The sequence below is a fragment of the Amblyomma maculatum genome, chromosome 11, assembly GCF_055883805.1.
Source record: "Amblyomma maculatum isolate TAMU_Amacu chromosome 11, ASM5588380v1, whole genome shotgun sequence".
Lineage (NCBI taxonomy): Eukaryota > Metazoa > Arthropoda > Arachnida > Ixodida > Ixodidae > Amblyomma > Amblyomma maculatum.
The window spans coordinates 5,051,456-5,065,322 of NC_139354.1; the positions used below are offsets into that span (position 1 = coordinate 5,051,456).

General features: G+C 46.4%; 1 protein-coding gene across 1 annotated transcript; it reads right to left on the minus strand.

The window, feature by feature from the left end:
• Nucleotides 1-95: 95 nt before the first annotated feature.
• Nucleotides 96-13,801, minus strand: LOC146172698 (uncharacterized). The gene is made up of 6 exons (XM_084584366.1): nt 13,768-13,801; nt 7,434-7,648; nt 2,495-2,657; nt 1,466-1,603; nt 1,136-1,245; nt 96-422 (listed from the first exon to the last, which is right to left on the minus strand). The coding sequence occupies exons 1-6, from the start codon at nt 13,799-13,801 to the stop codon at nt 96-98; spliced, it is 987 nt and encodes a 328-aa protein (XP_084440492.1).
• Nucleotides 13,802-13,867: the final 66 nt, after the last annotated feature.

Below are 13,867 nucleotides of genomic sequence, written 5' to 3' on the forward strand. Positions count from 1 at the left end.
AAAAGCCGTTCTAAATCAATAATGAACTCGTAACGTGCCGACCTTCTCGTAAGAAACTAGAGGCGGGGTAGAGTAAGCGGGAGCGGGGGTTCGGTTCACTCGCGAATTATTGAGCTCTCTTCATCGATATCGACGTTGATGAGCAAGTTCTTGGGGATGACCGAGTAGCGCCGCTTGACTGCCCTGGAGGCAGTTTGTCGCTCTGATTCCATATGTTCACCCAATGCCTTTTCTCCCGAACCGGTGTGCATAGCGCTTCTAGGGGTGGCACATCCGGTCGCAGGGCCGCCAGACGGAGGGTTGGACGCAGCTGCGACGTAGTCATCACCGCCAGCAAAGGCCGTACCGAAGCGGCCGTCCATCGACTTGGTTCGCCTCGTGTCACGCTTGGCCGCCAGGTCCCGCTCCATATGCACTGAAGCCTGCGAAAACGATGGCAGGTTACCTACGTATAAAACGACCATGCATCAATGTGACGTGGTGCCGTTAGGTCGCGGGTTCGACCACACGGGCATTTAGATGGGAGCAAATTTCAAACACGCTCGTGTACGAAGGTTTCAACTGGGCGAAAATCCCCCTGGAACCTATTTCTCCGGCTGGCCTCAAAGCCTGCAATGCAGCTCAAATGCGATAGTCGTTGTGCTGCTTGAGCACCACCATTTGGAATATCTCCGAAGTCTAATGGTAAATGCCGGCGTTACGTCTACATTAGCGAGGACACAGCGTTGGATGCAGGTAGATCATGTAATCGAGCTGGAATAACAGCAAGAAATAAAGAGAGGCCCTTCTATCTACACCTCGCATAAATAAAGATATGAGCTTCAAGAAGCAATGTTTTGAGCACGTTATGGCAGGGCTGAGTACAGCTGGATATACTCACAAGACCTAGGGTACGCGTTGCCCGCAAAATGAGCCGCGAATACCAAAGTTCATAGTACCGACCAATAAAGGTGAAGCTTAAAACAAGTTATACTCAAGAAGTAAGCAATGAGAGATAAATCAAAAGGGAACTTTTTAGGTGTGTGCATGAAAACACATTCTCTTATGGAAACATGCCTAAAGATAGGGTTGTTAACGGACAGACGATGTCGACTCATGCGCCCAAATATGTCAGCACAACACTAAACAGTATTACCAGCTTGTAGTCCTTGACGATGTCCCGTAGAAGTGCACAGAATGCCAGAGTGGTAACCAAAAGCATGGAGAGGCCGCACACGATCAGCTCGAGCGCCAGTATCGGCATAACTGCGCAGACAAAAATTCCAGGGGTGCACTCAAGTCTGCTTAGGTGCAGTAATGTGAAATCATTGCGAGCTATGTAAAGCCGCCTGGTGGATTCCCCTGACACCACACTAACGAGCCCTGACCGCACTCGGCCAGATGACATATGTGTGTGGCGTATTTACCTAGGTTAAATCAAGAAGCGACGCATAGATGAAAAGAAAATAAAGTTCTGCTCTCTTACAACACGTGCTTCCGTAAAAGAGATGCTCGTCGTCGTTGTCCAAGCAATTGGCGACTCCGTCGCAGACGAAACCATCCCAGATGCAAATCCCGGATGCAGCGCAGAAGAACGAACCGTTCCTACACTGACCCGTGGAATCTGAAAGATGAAAAGCAATTATATTAGAGAAAAACTTTGGTACTATGTTTAATGTTGGATGTGGAAAGTAATAAAGGCCCTCACATTTTCTGCAGTCACCGCTAAACTTTAAATGTGAGGTTTCATCCGAATTTTTATTTTGTTCACTACGATATTTGTATAGGAAATTTTACCTCGCTAAAAAGTTCCCAACGCATAAGTCCGAAAATTTTTTTACCGACCACGTGGCAAAAAAAAAAGAAAAAAAAAAGAGAACGTCTGCAGCTGAAAAGCCATCAATGAATAAAAAGTGTGATATATATATACAGCATATTTCGATGATTTCGCTCACCACGACACTTGTTTATTGGCGCGCTTTAAACAGAAGAATGCCTTCAGATAAACATTGCTAAAGTTTTGGGCTTCCCTGAGGCATGTGCTATCGGGGACAAAAGTTCCCGAAGCATGCGAATGGCAACAAACCACGTAGACTTTCTTATTGGCAAATAGTTTCAGACCATTCTTATGGATGCGAAAGTTCGACCTGAGCTCCATCATGCGTACTAGACAAATAAGGGAATTTACGCGTTCACATTGCGCTTCTAGCCTTAAATTGTCGGAGGCGTGTTCCTGAATTTTTTGTCCCCGAAAGCACGCTTCACTATAGCGATAACTCTTCATGAGCATATGTATCTGCATTATGACGTGTCAGTCATCGACGACTGTAACACTTGCAGGCCCTGTCGGAAAGGCATTTGTATTTCAATTTCAGCGCAACCAGAAACGCCTAATTTCGCTTCTCCTTCGTGAATATGCCACACTGCTTATAAAGAAAATAATCTGCTTTATACTGTGCTGTACGTGAACAACCAGCAAATAAATGCCGGATAAAGACAAAAAAAGAAAACCTACTGGGAAGAGAAGCAGCCGTGGTGTACAACACGACGGGAACACTGTCCGACTCCAGCGTCCATGTGGGGTTCAGGTGAAGCGTGAAGTTTACGCTGTGCGGATAGACCTCCACGCTGTTCGTGTCACCGCAAATCCAGATAGGCGCACGGTCTCGGTGGCTGATCTGCACGTTTTCAAACGCGGTTGTTGTTTCATCATCACCATCCTGACTATATCTACTGCAGGGCGAAGGCTTTCTTTCACATTCCTCGAATTAACCCGGTCCTGTGCTAGCTGCATTAACTTGACCCCTGCGAACTTCTCAACCTCGTCCACCCACCTGACTTTCTTCAACTCCCTGCTACGCTTTCCTTCCCTTGGATCCACTTTGTTAACCTTTTCGACCACCGGTTATCATCTCTTTGCACTACATTCCCTGCCCATGCCCCTTTCTTCTAGAGTTCCACTAGAATGTCAGTAACTTGAGTTATTGCGTTTCCTATCTCTTAACGTTACATCTGCCATTTTTCGTTACATATCTCGTTGCTCAACTTAAGTAGAACCATTTAGTTAACCCTCCACGTTTCAGCCCCACATGTGAGTGCCGATAAGATGTAACTGTTATACACTTTCCTCTTGAGCGTTCACCGGTAAGCTGGTAGTAATAATCTACGAGTACTTGCCAAATCCGCGCTATCCCAACCTTATTATCCTACTAGTTATTTCCCTTTCATGATCCGGATCTGCGGTCACTACCAGTCCTAAGAAAAATATACGCCCACCACTTCCAGTGCTTCGCTACCTATCGTAAACTGCTGTTCCTTTCCGAGGCTGCTGAACATTACCTTAGTCTTCCACATATAGATTTTTAGGCCTGCCCTTCTTCTTTTTCCTCTCTAGTTCATAAATCCTTCTAATCATTCTGTGCAGTTCATCCCCTGAGTTACTTAGCAAGGCAATGTCATCAGCAAATCGCAGATTACTGAGGTATTCTCCATCTACCCTTATCCCTAACTGCTCCCATTCCAAGTCTCTGAATACTTCCTCTAAGACGGCTGTGAATAGTAGTGGGGAGATCGTGTCTCCTTGCCAAACACCTTTCTTTATAGGAATCTTTCTTATTACTTTCTCTACGCAGAACTATGGTTGTTGTGCAGCCACTATAGGTATCTTCCAGTATTTTCATATACTGCCCATCTACACCCTGATTTCGCAATGCCTGCATGACGTCCGAGGTTTCGACTGAGTCAAAGTTTTCATAATGAATGAATGCTATGTATAATGGCTAGTTATATTTGGAGCATTTTTCTGTCATCTAATTAATAGTATGAATATGATTGATAGTAGAGTAGCCTTTCCGAAAGCCTGCTTGTTCTTTTGATTGATTGAAATCCAAGGTTATTCTGATTCGATTAGCGATTACCTCAGTAAATACCTTTGTACGCAACAAATAGTAAGCTGAATGGGCCATAATTTTTTCAAGTCCTTAGCGTCTCCTTTCTTGTGAATTAGGGTAATTGTAGTGTTCTTCCATTATTTCGGTACCATCGATGTCATCAGGCATTGCGTATACAGGGTGGCCAGTTTTTCTAGTACGATATCCTCCCCGTCCTTCAGCAAATATGTAATTACCTGATCCTCTCCAGTTGCTTTCCTCCTTTTCATAATTTTTAAAGATCCTTCGTTACTGGCGAAACATCTGACTGCTCTTGAATACTGCCATTCTGTCCTGACTGCATCGGCTACTGTATAGATCAGTATAGAACTCCTTGACTATCTTGTCCACGTTAGTGACGACATTGCCCGATATCCCTTAGCGCGTACGTCTGATTTTTGCCTGTGCCTAATTCCCTCTTCACCTCCTTAAGGCCACTACCGTTCTTTAGAGCGCGCTCTATTTTCTCCATGTTATACTTCCTTATGTCGGACACTTTGGACCTATTGATTACATTTGATAGCTCTGTCAGTTCTATCCTGTCTGTTTGGTTGGAGGCTTTCATACTTTGGCGACTCTTAACCAAATATCTCGTCTTCTTAGATAACTTACCGGTATGCTCTTTAACTATCCTACCACCTACTTCTACCGCGTATTTAGTAATAATATCTCTGAAATTACCGTTCATTGCTTCTACATCAAGGTCATTTTCCACGGTTAAAGCTATTTTATTGCCGTAACGAGATCCTGAATTCGTCTACCTTCCCTCTCACCGCTAATTCGTTTTGATGGCCTTTTTTCTTGGTAATCTGTTTCATTGCGCCTTCGAATCTAGGCTAATTCGATACCTTACCATCCTGCCGTCACTGCATTGCACCTTTTCGATTGCCTATACACCCTGCATAATACCAGGGTTAGAACACAGTATGAAGTCAATTTCATTTTTAGTCTCCCCGTTAGGGCTTTTTTTGTTGTTGTTGTTGTCCAATTTTGGTTCTTTTGCTTACTGAAGAGGGTATTCATCGTTATTAAGTTGTTGCGCTCTGCGAACTCAACTAATACCTCTGTCGTTTAATGAAGTGCTATTGTGGGCTAGGAAGGCGACGAGCTACGATGACCCAGTGTCCATGCAGGCAACGCGACACGACGCGTCACAGTTCAGAGCCCACCAATCACACTCAGGCATGACGTCACACCCTACTACATATTCTATGGTGAGGCAGACAAAAGTAAAGAAAAATAAAGTGCTCTGCCCGTGCCACCCTACCACAGCCTAAAGTGACGGGTCGGTGCGGCAGCCAATCGAGAAAAGCAGGTACCATTCGCGCCTTATCATACAAAAGAGTTGCTATACACGCATCGCTGTCTTTCCGTGCTTACCCAGAAAAGGCGATTTCGTGCTGGGTTTCTAAAAAAAAACGAAATAAAAGCCATATTCATCCGCATAAGTGCACGAACGCAAAAGACTACCTATAACTCTAACCCCGTAGATGTGGCCAAGCACTCCTTTTGTTAAGCTCGTCATAATGATCAAAGCCAACCGCTTTCCAAAGTAAGTAAACTTTCAGTTCATCGGCAATTTTAAACTCATGCGATCCCGGTTTCACTAAAGATGGTTTGTGGTTTGGTTTTGGGGTTTAACGTCCCAAAGCGACTCAGGCTATGAGAGACGCCGTAGTGGAGGACTCCGGAAATTTCGACCACCTGGGGTTCTTTAACGTGCACTGACATCGCACAGCACACGGACGCCTAGCTTTTCACCTCCATCGAAAGCGGTCGCCGAGGCCAGGATTCGACCCCGCGTCCTTGGGCACAGTAGTCGAGCGCCCTAACCTCTGCGCCACCCCAGCGGGGTGGTTTCACTACAGACCTGAAGACCTGAAATAAACTCACTGCTACCGCGCACGTAGTGAATTCGTGTAGCTCTGTCATCAGTTTGGACAGACGTCCACTTCAATGTTACTGGCCTATAAACGTTGGTCCGCACAGTTATATACCACCCAGAAACTGCAGCGGGTCCCAACCAAGAAGGTTACATGTTTATAGTTATAGATTATCGGTTATAGCTTTTTATAGGTTGCTTGGTTCCAACCAGTGCTGGTGACATCCGTTGCCGCCTGCAAGGCTGCATACAGCTTTTTTGACGCTCGAAAAGTAAACCAAACTTCACATGAAAGTGCAAGCAAGTTATGGTTTTTAAAAAGAGCGTTAAAAGTCACATTATGCAGAAAATCGGGAGCTAGCGCTGTGAGCGAAAAATCATGAGCAAGGCACTGGAAGATGGTAGCTGGCAGGTGACATCACCGAGTAACGGTTCTTCGACTGGACGCGACCACACGATATCAGATAGTTCAGAGGAGCTGCCAACAATGGTTAGTCTTTTAACGCGATAGTGGCGTCCGTGTGCTGTGCGATGTCAGCGCATGGTAAAGATCCCCAGGTGGTCGAAATTACTCCGTAGCCCTCCACTACGGCTCCCCCTTCTCTCTTTCCACTTTCACTCCCACCTTCATCCCTTCCCTTACGGCGCAGTTCAGGTGTCCACAGAGCGTGTGACAGATATTGCGCATTTCCCTTCCTGTGAACCAATTAATCAAAAAAATAAAAATAATATTGTCTAGCGTTCCAGGTCGCCTACGGTGTATGACGTTTAAAGTTCCAAAGCGACCTAGTGTGTTAGGAACGCCTTAGTGGAGGTCTCCTAATAATTTCGATCACCCGGGGTTCTTTAACCTGCACTAACAATGCGCAGTGCAAGGAAGCCTTGCATGTAACCTGTATTTAAATGCGGCCGCCATGGCCGGGTTCTGGTCCCCAGGTTAGCAGTCGAGCGCCCTGACTACTGAGCCACCACGACGAGGGCAAGGCAGCGGGCAAGAGGACGGGCACACCACTGGTGGCGGAGTTTATAAGTAAATCCCGGAATGGAGGCGGTCGCGTCGTCTGCTAGCCATGTGTTCCTAAGCAGTCGTCGCATCATTTATTTCACCATGGCGTTTGCTGCGTTGATAATATTAATAATTGGTTCAAGGAAGGGAAAAGCGCTGTATCTGTCACACGTCTCTGTGGATACTTGAACCGCGCTGTAAGAGAAGGAAGAAAGGTCGGAGTAGTAGGAGTGAAAGTGGAAAGAAGAGGTGTAGAGGAGGGCTGCGGAGTAATTTCGACCACCTGACACACCTGAGAATCTAACTGCGCTGACAGGGAGGTGGCATGTAGTTCCTGGCCCTAAGGGGCTGGGGCGGTAGACCAACGCCGCTTGCGGCGGGGGCTAGCCAGCCACAAAATTTTTATCGGTTGTAGGCCGTCATTGCACCCGCCACCGCTTAGGTGGTGGACGACGGCTGTTGTTGCGGTGCGCGTCTTTCTCTACGGCGGAGGTGATGCCCCGCCGGGGTGGTGCAGTGGTAAGACGCCCGACTACTGTCTGGAATACTCGGGTTCGAACCCGACCTCGACGGCTGCGTTTCGATGGAGGCAAAACGAAGAGGCGTCCGTGTGCTGTGCGATGTCAGCGCACGTTACCTTGACGTAGTCGACGCATATCTCGGAGAAAAGACTTCGCCTGAGGCTTTGAGAGACATAAGCCACGACAACCGACTGATCGGAACCCGTTGTGGTCACGGTCCACTTGCAGTCTCGGGTACGGTCATGGCTGCGGCTCGTTTCCAGCATCACAGCCGACTGAAGCTCACTGGTGGCCAGCCTGACCGTCTTGCCACACAGATGGGCGATCTCATCTGTCGAAAAAGGAATTATTTAGCTGTACGTCATTTCCACGGGTGAGCCGACCTTCAACGGTTAATGATGAATGGGATTTTAACTTGCCAGAGCTGCGTTGGGAGCTGTAAGGCTCCACACCGCAGCGGGGGATTCCGGCTGTTTTCGACAGCTTATGCTTCTTTAATGCCCACCGAAATCTACAATAGGGAGCTTTTCTTTCACTTCGCGTTCGGTGGAAAGCATACGCTAGGTAAAGCAACCGACTTGATCCTCTAGCACAAACATTAGCGGTTTCTTGCGCTAGACATTTTCTAGTTTCTCTGCCGCGATTCCTGATTTTAGCAAGATTTTGGCAGTCTACATCGACTATGTAAAACCGGACTTCGAATTGTACCGGCTGACTGCCCGGATAGGGTCATTCAGGACAGTCGCCTAGATCTTACAACAGAGCAAAGAGCTGTCTACGCCGTGGGCGGATTTCAACTACATCTACTCAGTGAATTGGTGTTGCAGCAAAATATCAAACGCCCAAGTACACAACAGACGCCCGGCCAGGGGAGGGAGGAGCTTCTAGAATATTCCAGCGCACATAGTGTAATGACTGGCTTTTTTTTAGATCATGGGTGCAAGAATCGTCTGCTGGTACTTACACACGCAGTGGTGAATAGAGAATTCAGGTAACGAAATACCAAAACTTGCCTAATATATGTTCAAGAGGCAGCCAAATTAATCGCTCAGTTAACCATGTCATAGTGTCGCTGCAGAAAACTGACGGTGGATGGAAAAACGCCAGGCATCATTCGTGAACAAGTTTGCCTGCAGTTATCACGCCCGAAGTTTCAATTATAATTTACAGCTTTCATGCGCACCAATCAGTTAACATATACGGAGGCACTGGTCTTTGGGGAGTTTGTCCATTGTTATCAGGAAATTAATTTGACCTCAGGAAGCAATAACCTGCGAAACTAAATTTATTTAGTACCAACGACACTAAAGCAATTGCATACTTAGAAAACGCAGACACACCGCCGATTACTGTTGCGTCAAGAATGTGTGTTAAGTTCCTCAGCATGATATTCTTTCTCAGAAACGCAGTTAAAAAATATAAATATAAATGCAACTTAGTTTGCTGACCGTTCCCAACTAAACAGGATTTTAAATTCCACATGCCTGTAATTGAGCTGAGCATAAGCACAGCTGTGTACTCGCCGAACAGCTCAGTTCGCCACTGATCGTTAGGCATTTTAATTATTTCCCGTTACCTGTGTGAGACTTACTTTTGACGTATTCCTTTTCCGGCGACATGAGAGACCTGTACCTTACCGCTGTGTTTTCGCCGCAAAAGGCGAATAAGGGCAGGCTTATAAAAATTGATGCTCTCATCTTCTGTTCCTTCTTCTTTTTCTTCTTCTTCGCTATGCGAACGGCTAAATTTGCAGTTCGAACGGCTACTTCTGTGATTTGAGCGCTGTCTCTCCAAACTGCGTTGCCAAACTTTGACCCGCAGAGGGTGCCTAATTTTTGCGTCACAAACATATTCGAGCCTATAGACACATGTCATGCCACTCGAAAATGCACGTGCCCAATGTGCAGGCATCAGTTCATTACAATATTATAGACGATACGCAAATGATTTGAAAATTTACACAGTAGCGGCTCTCCAGCAACCACCGTGACAGGAATGTTGGAGCCAGTGCCACAAAAACGGTTCATTCCACACCGCTATGAAGAAGCTGGTACGGTGATGGAAAAGCGAATCCATCGGTTGCGTAGTCCGAAGATGGTCGTAGTTTGTATTGCACCACGAGACATCTAAGACACAACGGGTCAGCGACGCGTGATTCCTTTCTTTCAACGGTGGATGGATGGAATGGATGGTTGGAATATAGGAGCGTCCCCTTTGAAACGGAGTGGTAGCAGTAGCTATCATGCCCATTTTTCTGCCTATATCTTAATTATTGATTTAGATCGGTTAACTAAACCATCATTCTATTTAATAAATTTTTTGTTTCTGCATTACTAACATTATGTCACTTCTCTGCTTTTAAGCCACCAATCTTCCAGTCGTTTTTTGCTAGTTTCCACCGCCGGTTTATTCACCCGGCCACTGGTATCTATCTTTAAGCCCCAGAGCTTCAGGAAGAGTGACTGCGCCTGCATCAACTTCCGGATGGATACCATTACATTCGAGTATAATATGGTCAATTGTTTCACTGGAGTTACCACATACAGCACATGCGTCATCTTCATTGTTAAATTTCTTTTTGTAGCTGCGTGTTCTAAGGCACCCTGATCTAGCTTCAAAAAGTAGGGCACTGCCTCTTGAGTTATCAAAGAAATTTTCCTTCCTGATCAGCATTTTCCACTTTCGGTGTAATTCCACACTCTGATTCTTTTCTTATTCAGAAATGTGGCGCAACAAACACAAATACAAGAGAAGATGCACAACGCACGCGCACACTACCAAGTGTAATAGGAACTGAAAAACACTTCCTCTTCACCACTCCTTCTCTTTTCAGTTCCTATTACAGTTGGTAGTGTGCGCGTATGTTGTGTATCTTCTCTTGTGTTTGTGTTTGTTGCGCCACATTTCTGAATAAGATGCAGCACCAACTAGCCCCTCAAGCCGTTATTTTGAGATGTTTCTTTTCCATCGAATTTATCCAATTTTTACCTTCTGTGTTTTTCACCTGTTGCTTAATACTCTTTATTTCTCCCTCCTTGTGACTAGCATACTTACTAGTTAGTTTCCTAGTTCTTTTCTTCCATTGTGTGTCAAAGCTTTTTAAGTACAGGTATTTAAATACTTTAGCTGCCCTTTCGGTACTGTCCAATTCCCTCAGGCGTTCCTCATATAATATTTTACTCTGAGCTTCCCGTACTTCGAAAGATGCCCAGCCCATATCTCCCTGTACCGTCTCATTTGTAGTTTTGCCGTGGGCACCTAGTGCTAATCGTCCAACGGATCTCTGATTTGTTTCTAATGTCGACTGTACCCGTATGATTTTAGGCACAAAACCGCATTTCCGAAAGTAAGTCCTGGCACCATAATTCCTTTCCAAATACCCCTCAAAACCACATACCTATTGTATCCCCACAATGCCTTATGCTTCATTATCCCGGCATTCCTTCGCCCTTTGGCCTTAAGTGATCGCTCATGCTTTCCAATGTATGCCAATCCTTCGTTTACCCATACCCCCAGATATTTATATTCTGCTACTCTAGGTATTTCAAGGCCTTGTATTTTAAGACCCTGATCAGTTGAGCCGTTGAAAATCATCAGACCCGACTTAACGGCGCTGAAACTGAAGCCTAAAGCGTCCCCTTCGTCTCCGCAATACTTAACTAGAGTTTGCAATTCTTCCAGACTCTCAGCTAGAGCACAATATCGTCTGCATACATCAAATCGGAGAGACGCTGCTCTACCGCCTTTCCAGCTAATCTATATGACAGGTTAAAACCTAGGTTACTGTCTGTTATCCTCCGTTCCAGGTTTATCATATAAAGCATGAACAGCAGCGGTGATAGAGGACAGCTTTGTCCTAATCCTTTGCATACTTTGACATCTTTCGTACTTCTTATCCCTTCCCATGTAATTTCGTCACCCTTTTGTTAAAATGGATGCCATCTCGCTGAAAAGCCCTGCCAAAACCTGCTCTATGCACTTCCCCGTTTACCTCACTTTGAAACGCTTCTCCAGGCTAAACTTTCTTGTGTGATGATTAACTGTCACCACGTCCTTTGCAAGCTTTTCGCTCGTTCCTAGAACCTCCGGTACTGTGCGCACAACGACCTTTGCTCGGTGTGCTATCGCCCTGATATCAACTCCGTGAGCTAAACTTGCCACCGTTCCTGCAGTGTCACCATTTAGAACATCGTTCAGCTCCGCGGCTACTATGCTACTATCACCATATTGCGTTCTGCGGAATTTTTCGACAACCTATTTCTGGTCTCTTTAAGCACTGTGCGCATTGTCATCCCTGGTAAGGTTCCAACTAATACTAGCTTATCACCCTTTACACGTTCCATGACATCTCGACTGCACCTACTCGTTGGAATCCCCGGCAATAAGCACCCGGACATTCTCCCTCTCCCTCCCAACTATTGGCTCCTGTTTTGGGTTATCTGTGTCCTACTCTCTGGGATATACATTCTTCCTTATTTCCACTTTCCCGGCTTCTTAGTAGCTACTTCTGAATAACTGTCGGTTCGGCTCCGCCTGACCTACTTTGCTTTTGCCGTCCATGCCAGTGCTGGTCCCAGCCACGTGGCCCGCACTGGAATGTCCGTCCTCGTTGCTTCGAAAGACAGTGTCGGCCATTTTTTCTTTCATTTGAGAAAGCTGTCCCAGCTGTTTCTGATTTTCTGCCCTTAATAAACCTAATTCATTTTTTAAGGCTTCCACGCGCGACACTAGACCGACCTTTTCTTGTTCAAACCTGTCTAGGCGCGCACTAAGCACGCAACACCGGCACAAAAAGTCAGTGCCTTCCGCTTCCTCTTAAGTCGAAACGCGTTCCCTTGGGATTAACCTGCGCCTCACACTGAGTACACTTAACCTTCTTTTGGTTGCACAACTTAAGATCAACTGAACTATTTCTACTACGAGTTCTCAGAATATACAAACCGCAAAGGAAAGACACAAAAACGACTAGCAAACATGCAATCAAATAAATTCTGCGAATGCCAATAACCTAGAAAAAAAAAAAGAACAAGCTAACAAAATAGTTAAGGAATGAACGCCGAAAAAACCTAGCTGCCGGCACGAAAACCAGGCCGCTAGAACAAACAGCTAAGAATTATTCTTTAGGATGCACCTAACCTGACTAGCTGAAAACACAATAAAGTTAATAAAAGTAAGAACTCATCTATTTGACGCTTGCGCAAGCTCCCACTGTCGCCAGTCCGTCCGTTTCCGATAGCCACGTACAATCGGAGGATCGAATAAACATGCGTCCGCACCACACGGCTGTCAACTGTCAAATGCAGATCATTCCCCGCCACCTAATGGTATTCGCGAGAAATCCACGAAACAGGATCGAAACGAGGGCGCTAGAACGCAGCTGGAGGAAAACCGTCGGCCTAGCCTTGATGTGGACCCGTACAATTCGGACCACCCTTACTGTTCTCCAATCCCCTTCATCCTACCGGACTCTGTCATCACACGGAGGGCTTTGTTGCGGGACCTTATCCCCGACATTACTCCTCCGATTCCTTCCGGTCTTTCTCGCCCTGCCCATTCTCACTCACAAGGCGCGAGCCGTTGCAGCGTGCACAGGCGCCGAACCAGGATCGGCTGCCCTAACTGCCTTGCAGACTCCGTTGACCTGCAGCACTTGATCTCGACCTCTCCTGGTACGGCAAGCCTCCGCGCCCGCTACCCATCTGCTCACCACATCCAGACATACGAAGACTGGACAGACCCCAGTACCGATGGCAAGCGCAAGCTTAGTGTCCTGCTAGAGTTCATGTAGGAGTCTGGCACCCTTAACCTCACCTAACCCACCCACTTCCCTTTTAGGCCTGAGGTCGTCCTTATGGATAAAAATTTAAGAATTGTGGGGCTCCGCAGCCTCTTTCCGTGTTTCAAACCGCGCGCGCTTTTTCCTGTTTGTATTAGTGTTTGCCCGGGCAGTGCATGTGCATATTCTTGGCGCGCGCTATTTCTCTGCATGTGTTTGTGTACACTATAATAAATGTCTAATAAATAAGCCATAAACGCGGCATGACTTCGACGCAAATTTTCCGCTACCTGGCGCCCGTTCAAGGCTCTCGGATTCAAACTAGGAACAGACGAGCCAGTCACGCTGGATACGCATGTGAGGAAATGAATTAAAACTTCAGGGTTCCGCCGTAGCAGTTACCGACCAACACAGCACTGGGCGTGTGGCCCATTGTGGTGAAACCTCTCAATGGCACGCACCCTATAGTCCTCATATGCTCAAAGTAGTGGTGCATCGCTAAAATGTTTCTAAGTCTCAGTTTTGTTTCCATGATTACGGGTGGTCCTGTCTACACTCAATCTTAGGCAGGCATTAAATTGACTTCCGTAAGAAATACCTCACCGATTGAGCGAGCTTGCCCAAGCCTCGTTGCATGAGCTACTTATGTTCACCGTTACAGCTAACCAACTTACCTGAACTGTCGTTCTGCGCTTGAGTTGCCACCATTATGAACAGCACTGCATGGCTGCCGTATGTATCACTAATCCGAGGTAAGCGGTCACGGAACCGCGT

Coding starts and splice junctions, on each gene's coding strand:
- LOC146172698 (XM_084584366.1), bottom strand. CDS start 13,801: ATGGTGGCAACTCAAGCGCAGAACGACAGTTCAG. Junction 1,604..2,494: donor CACGGCTGCTTCTCTTCCCA/GTAGGTTTTCTT, acceptor TTCATCTTTCAG/ATTCCACGGGTCAGTGTAGG. Junction 423..1,135: donor TCGTCAAGGACTACAAGCTG/GTAATACTGTTT, acceptor TCGTTTTCGCAG/GCTTCAGTGCATATGGAGCG.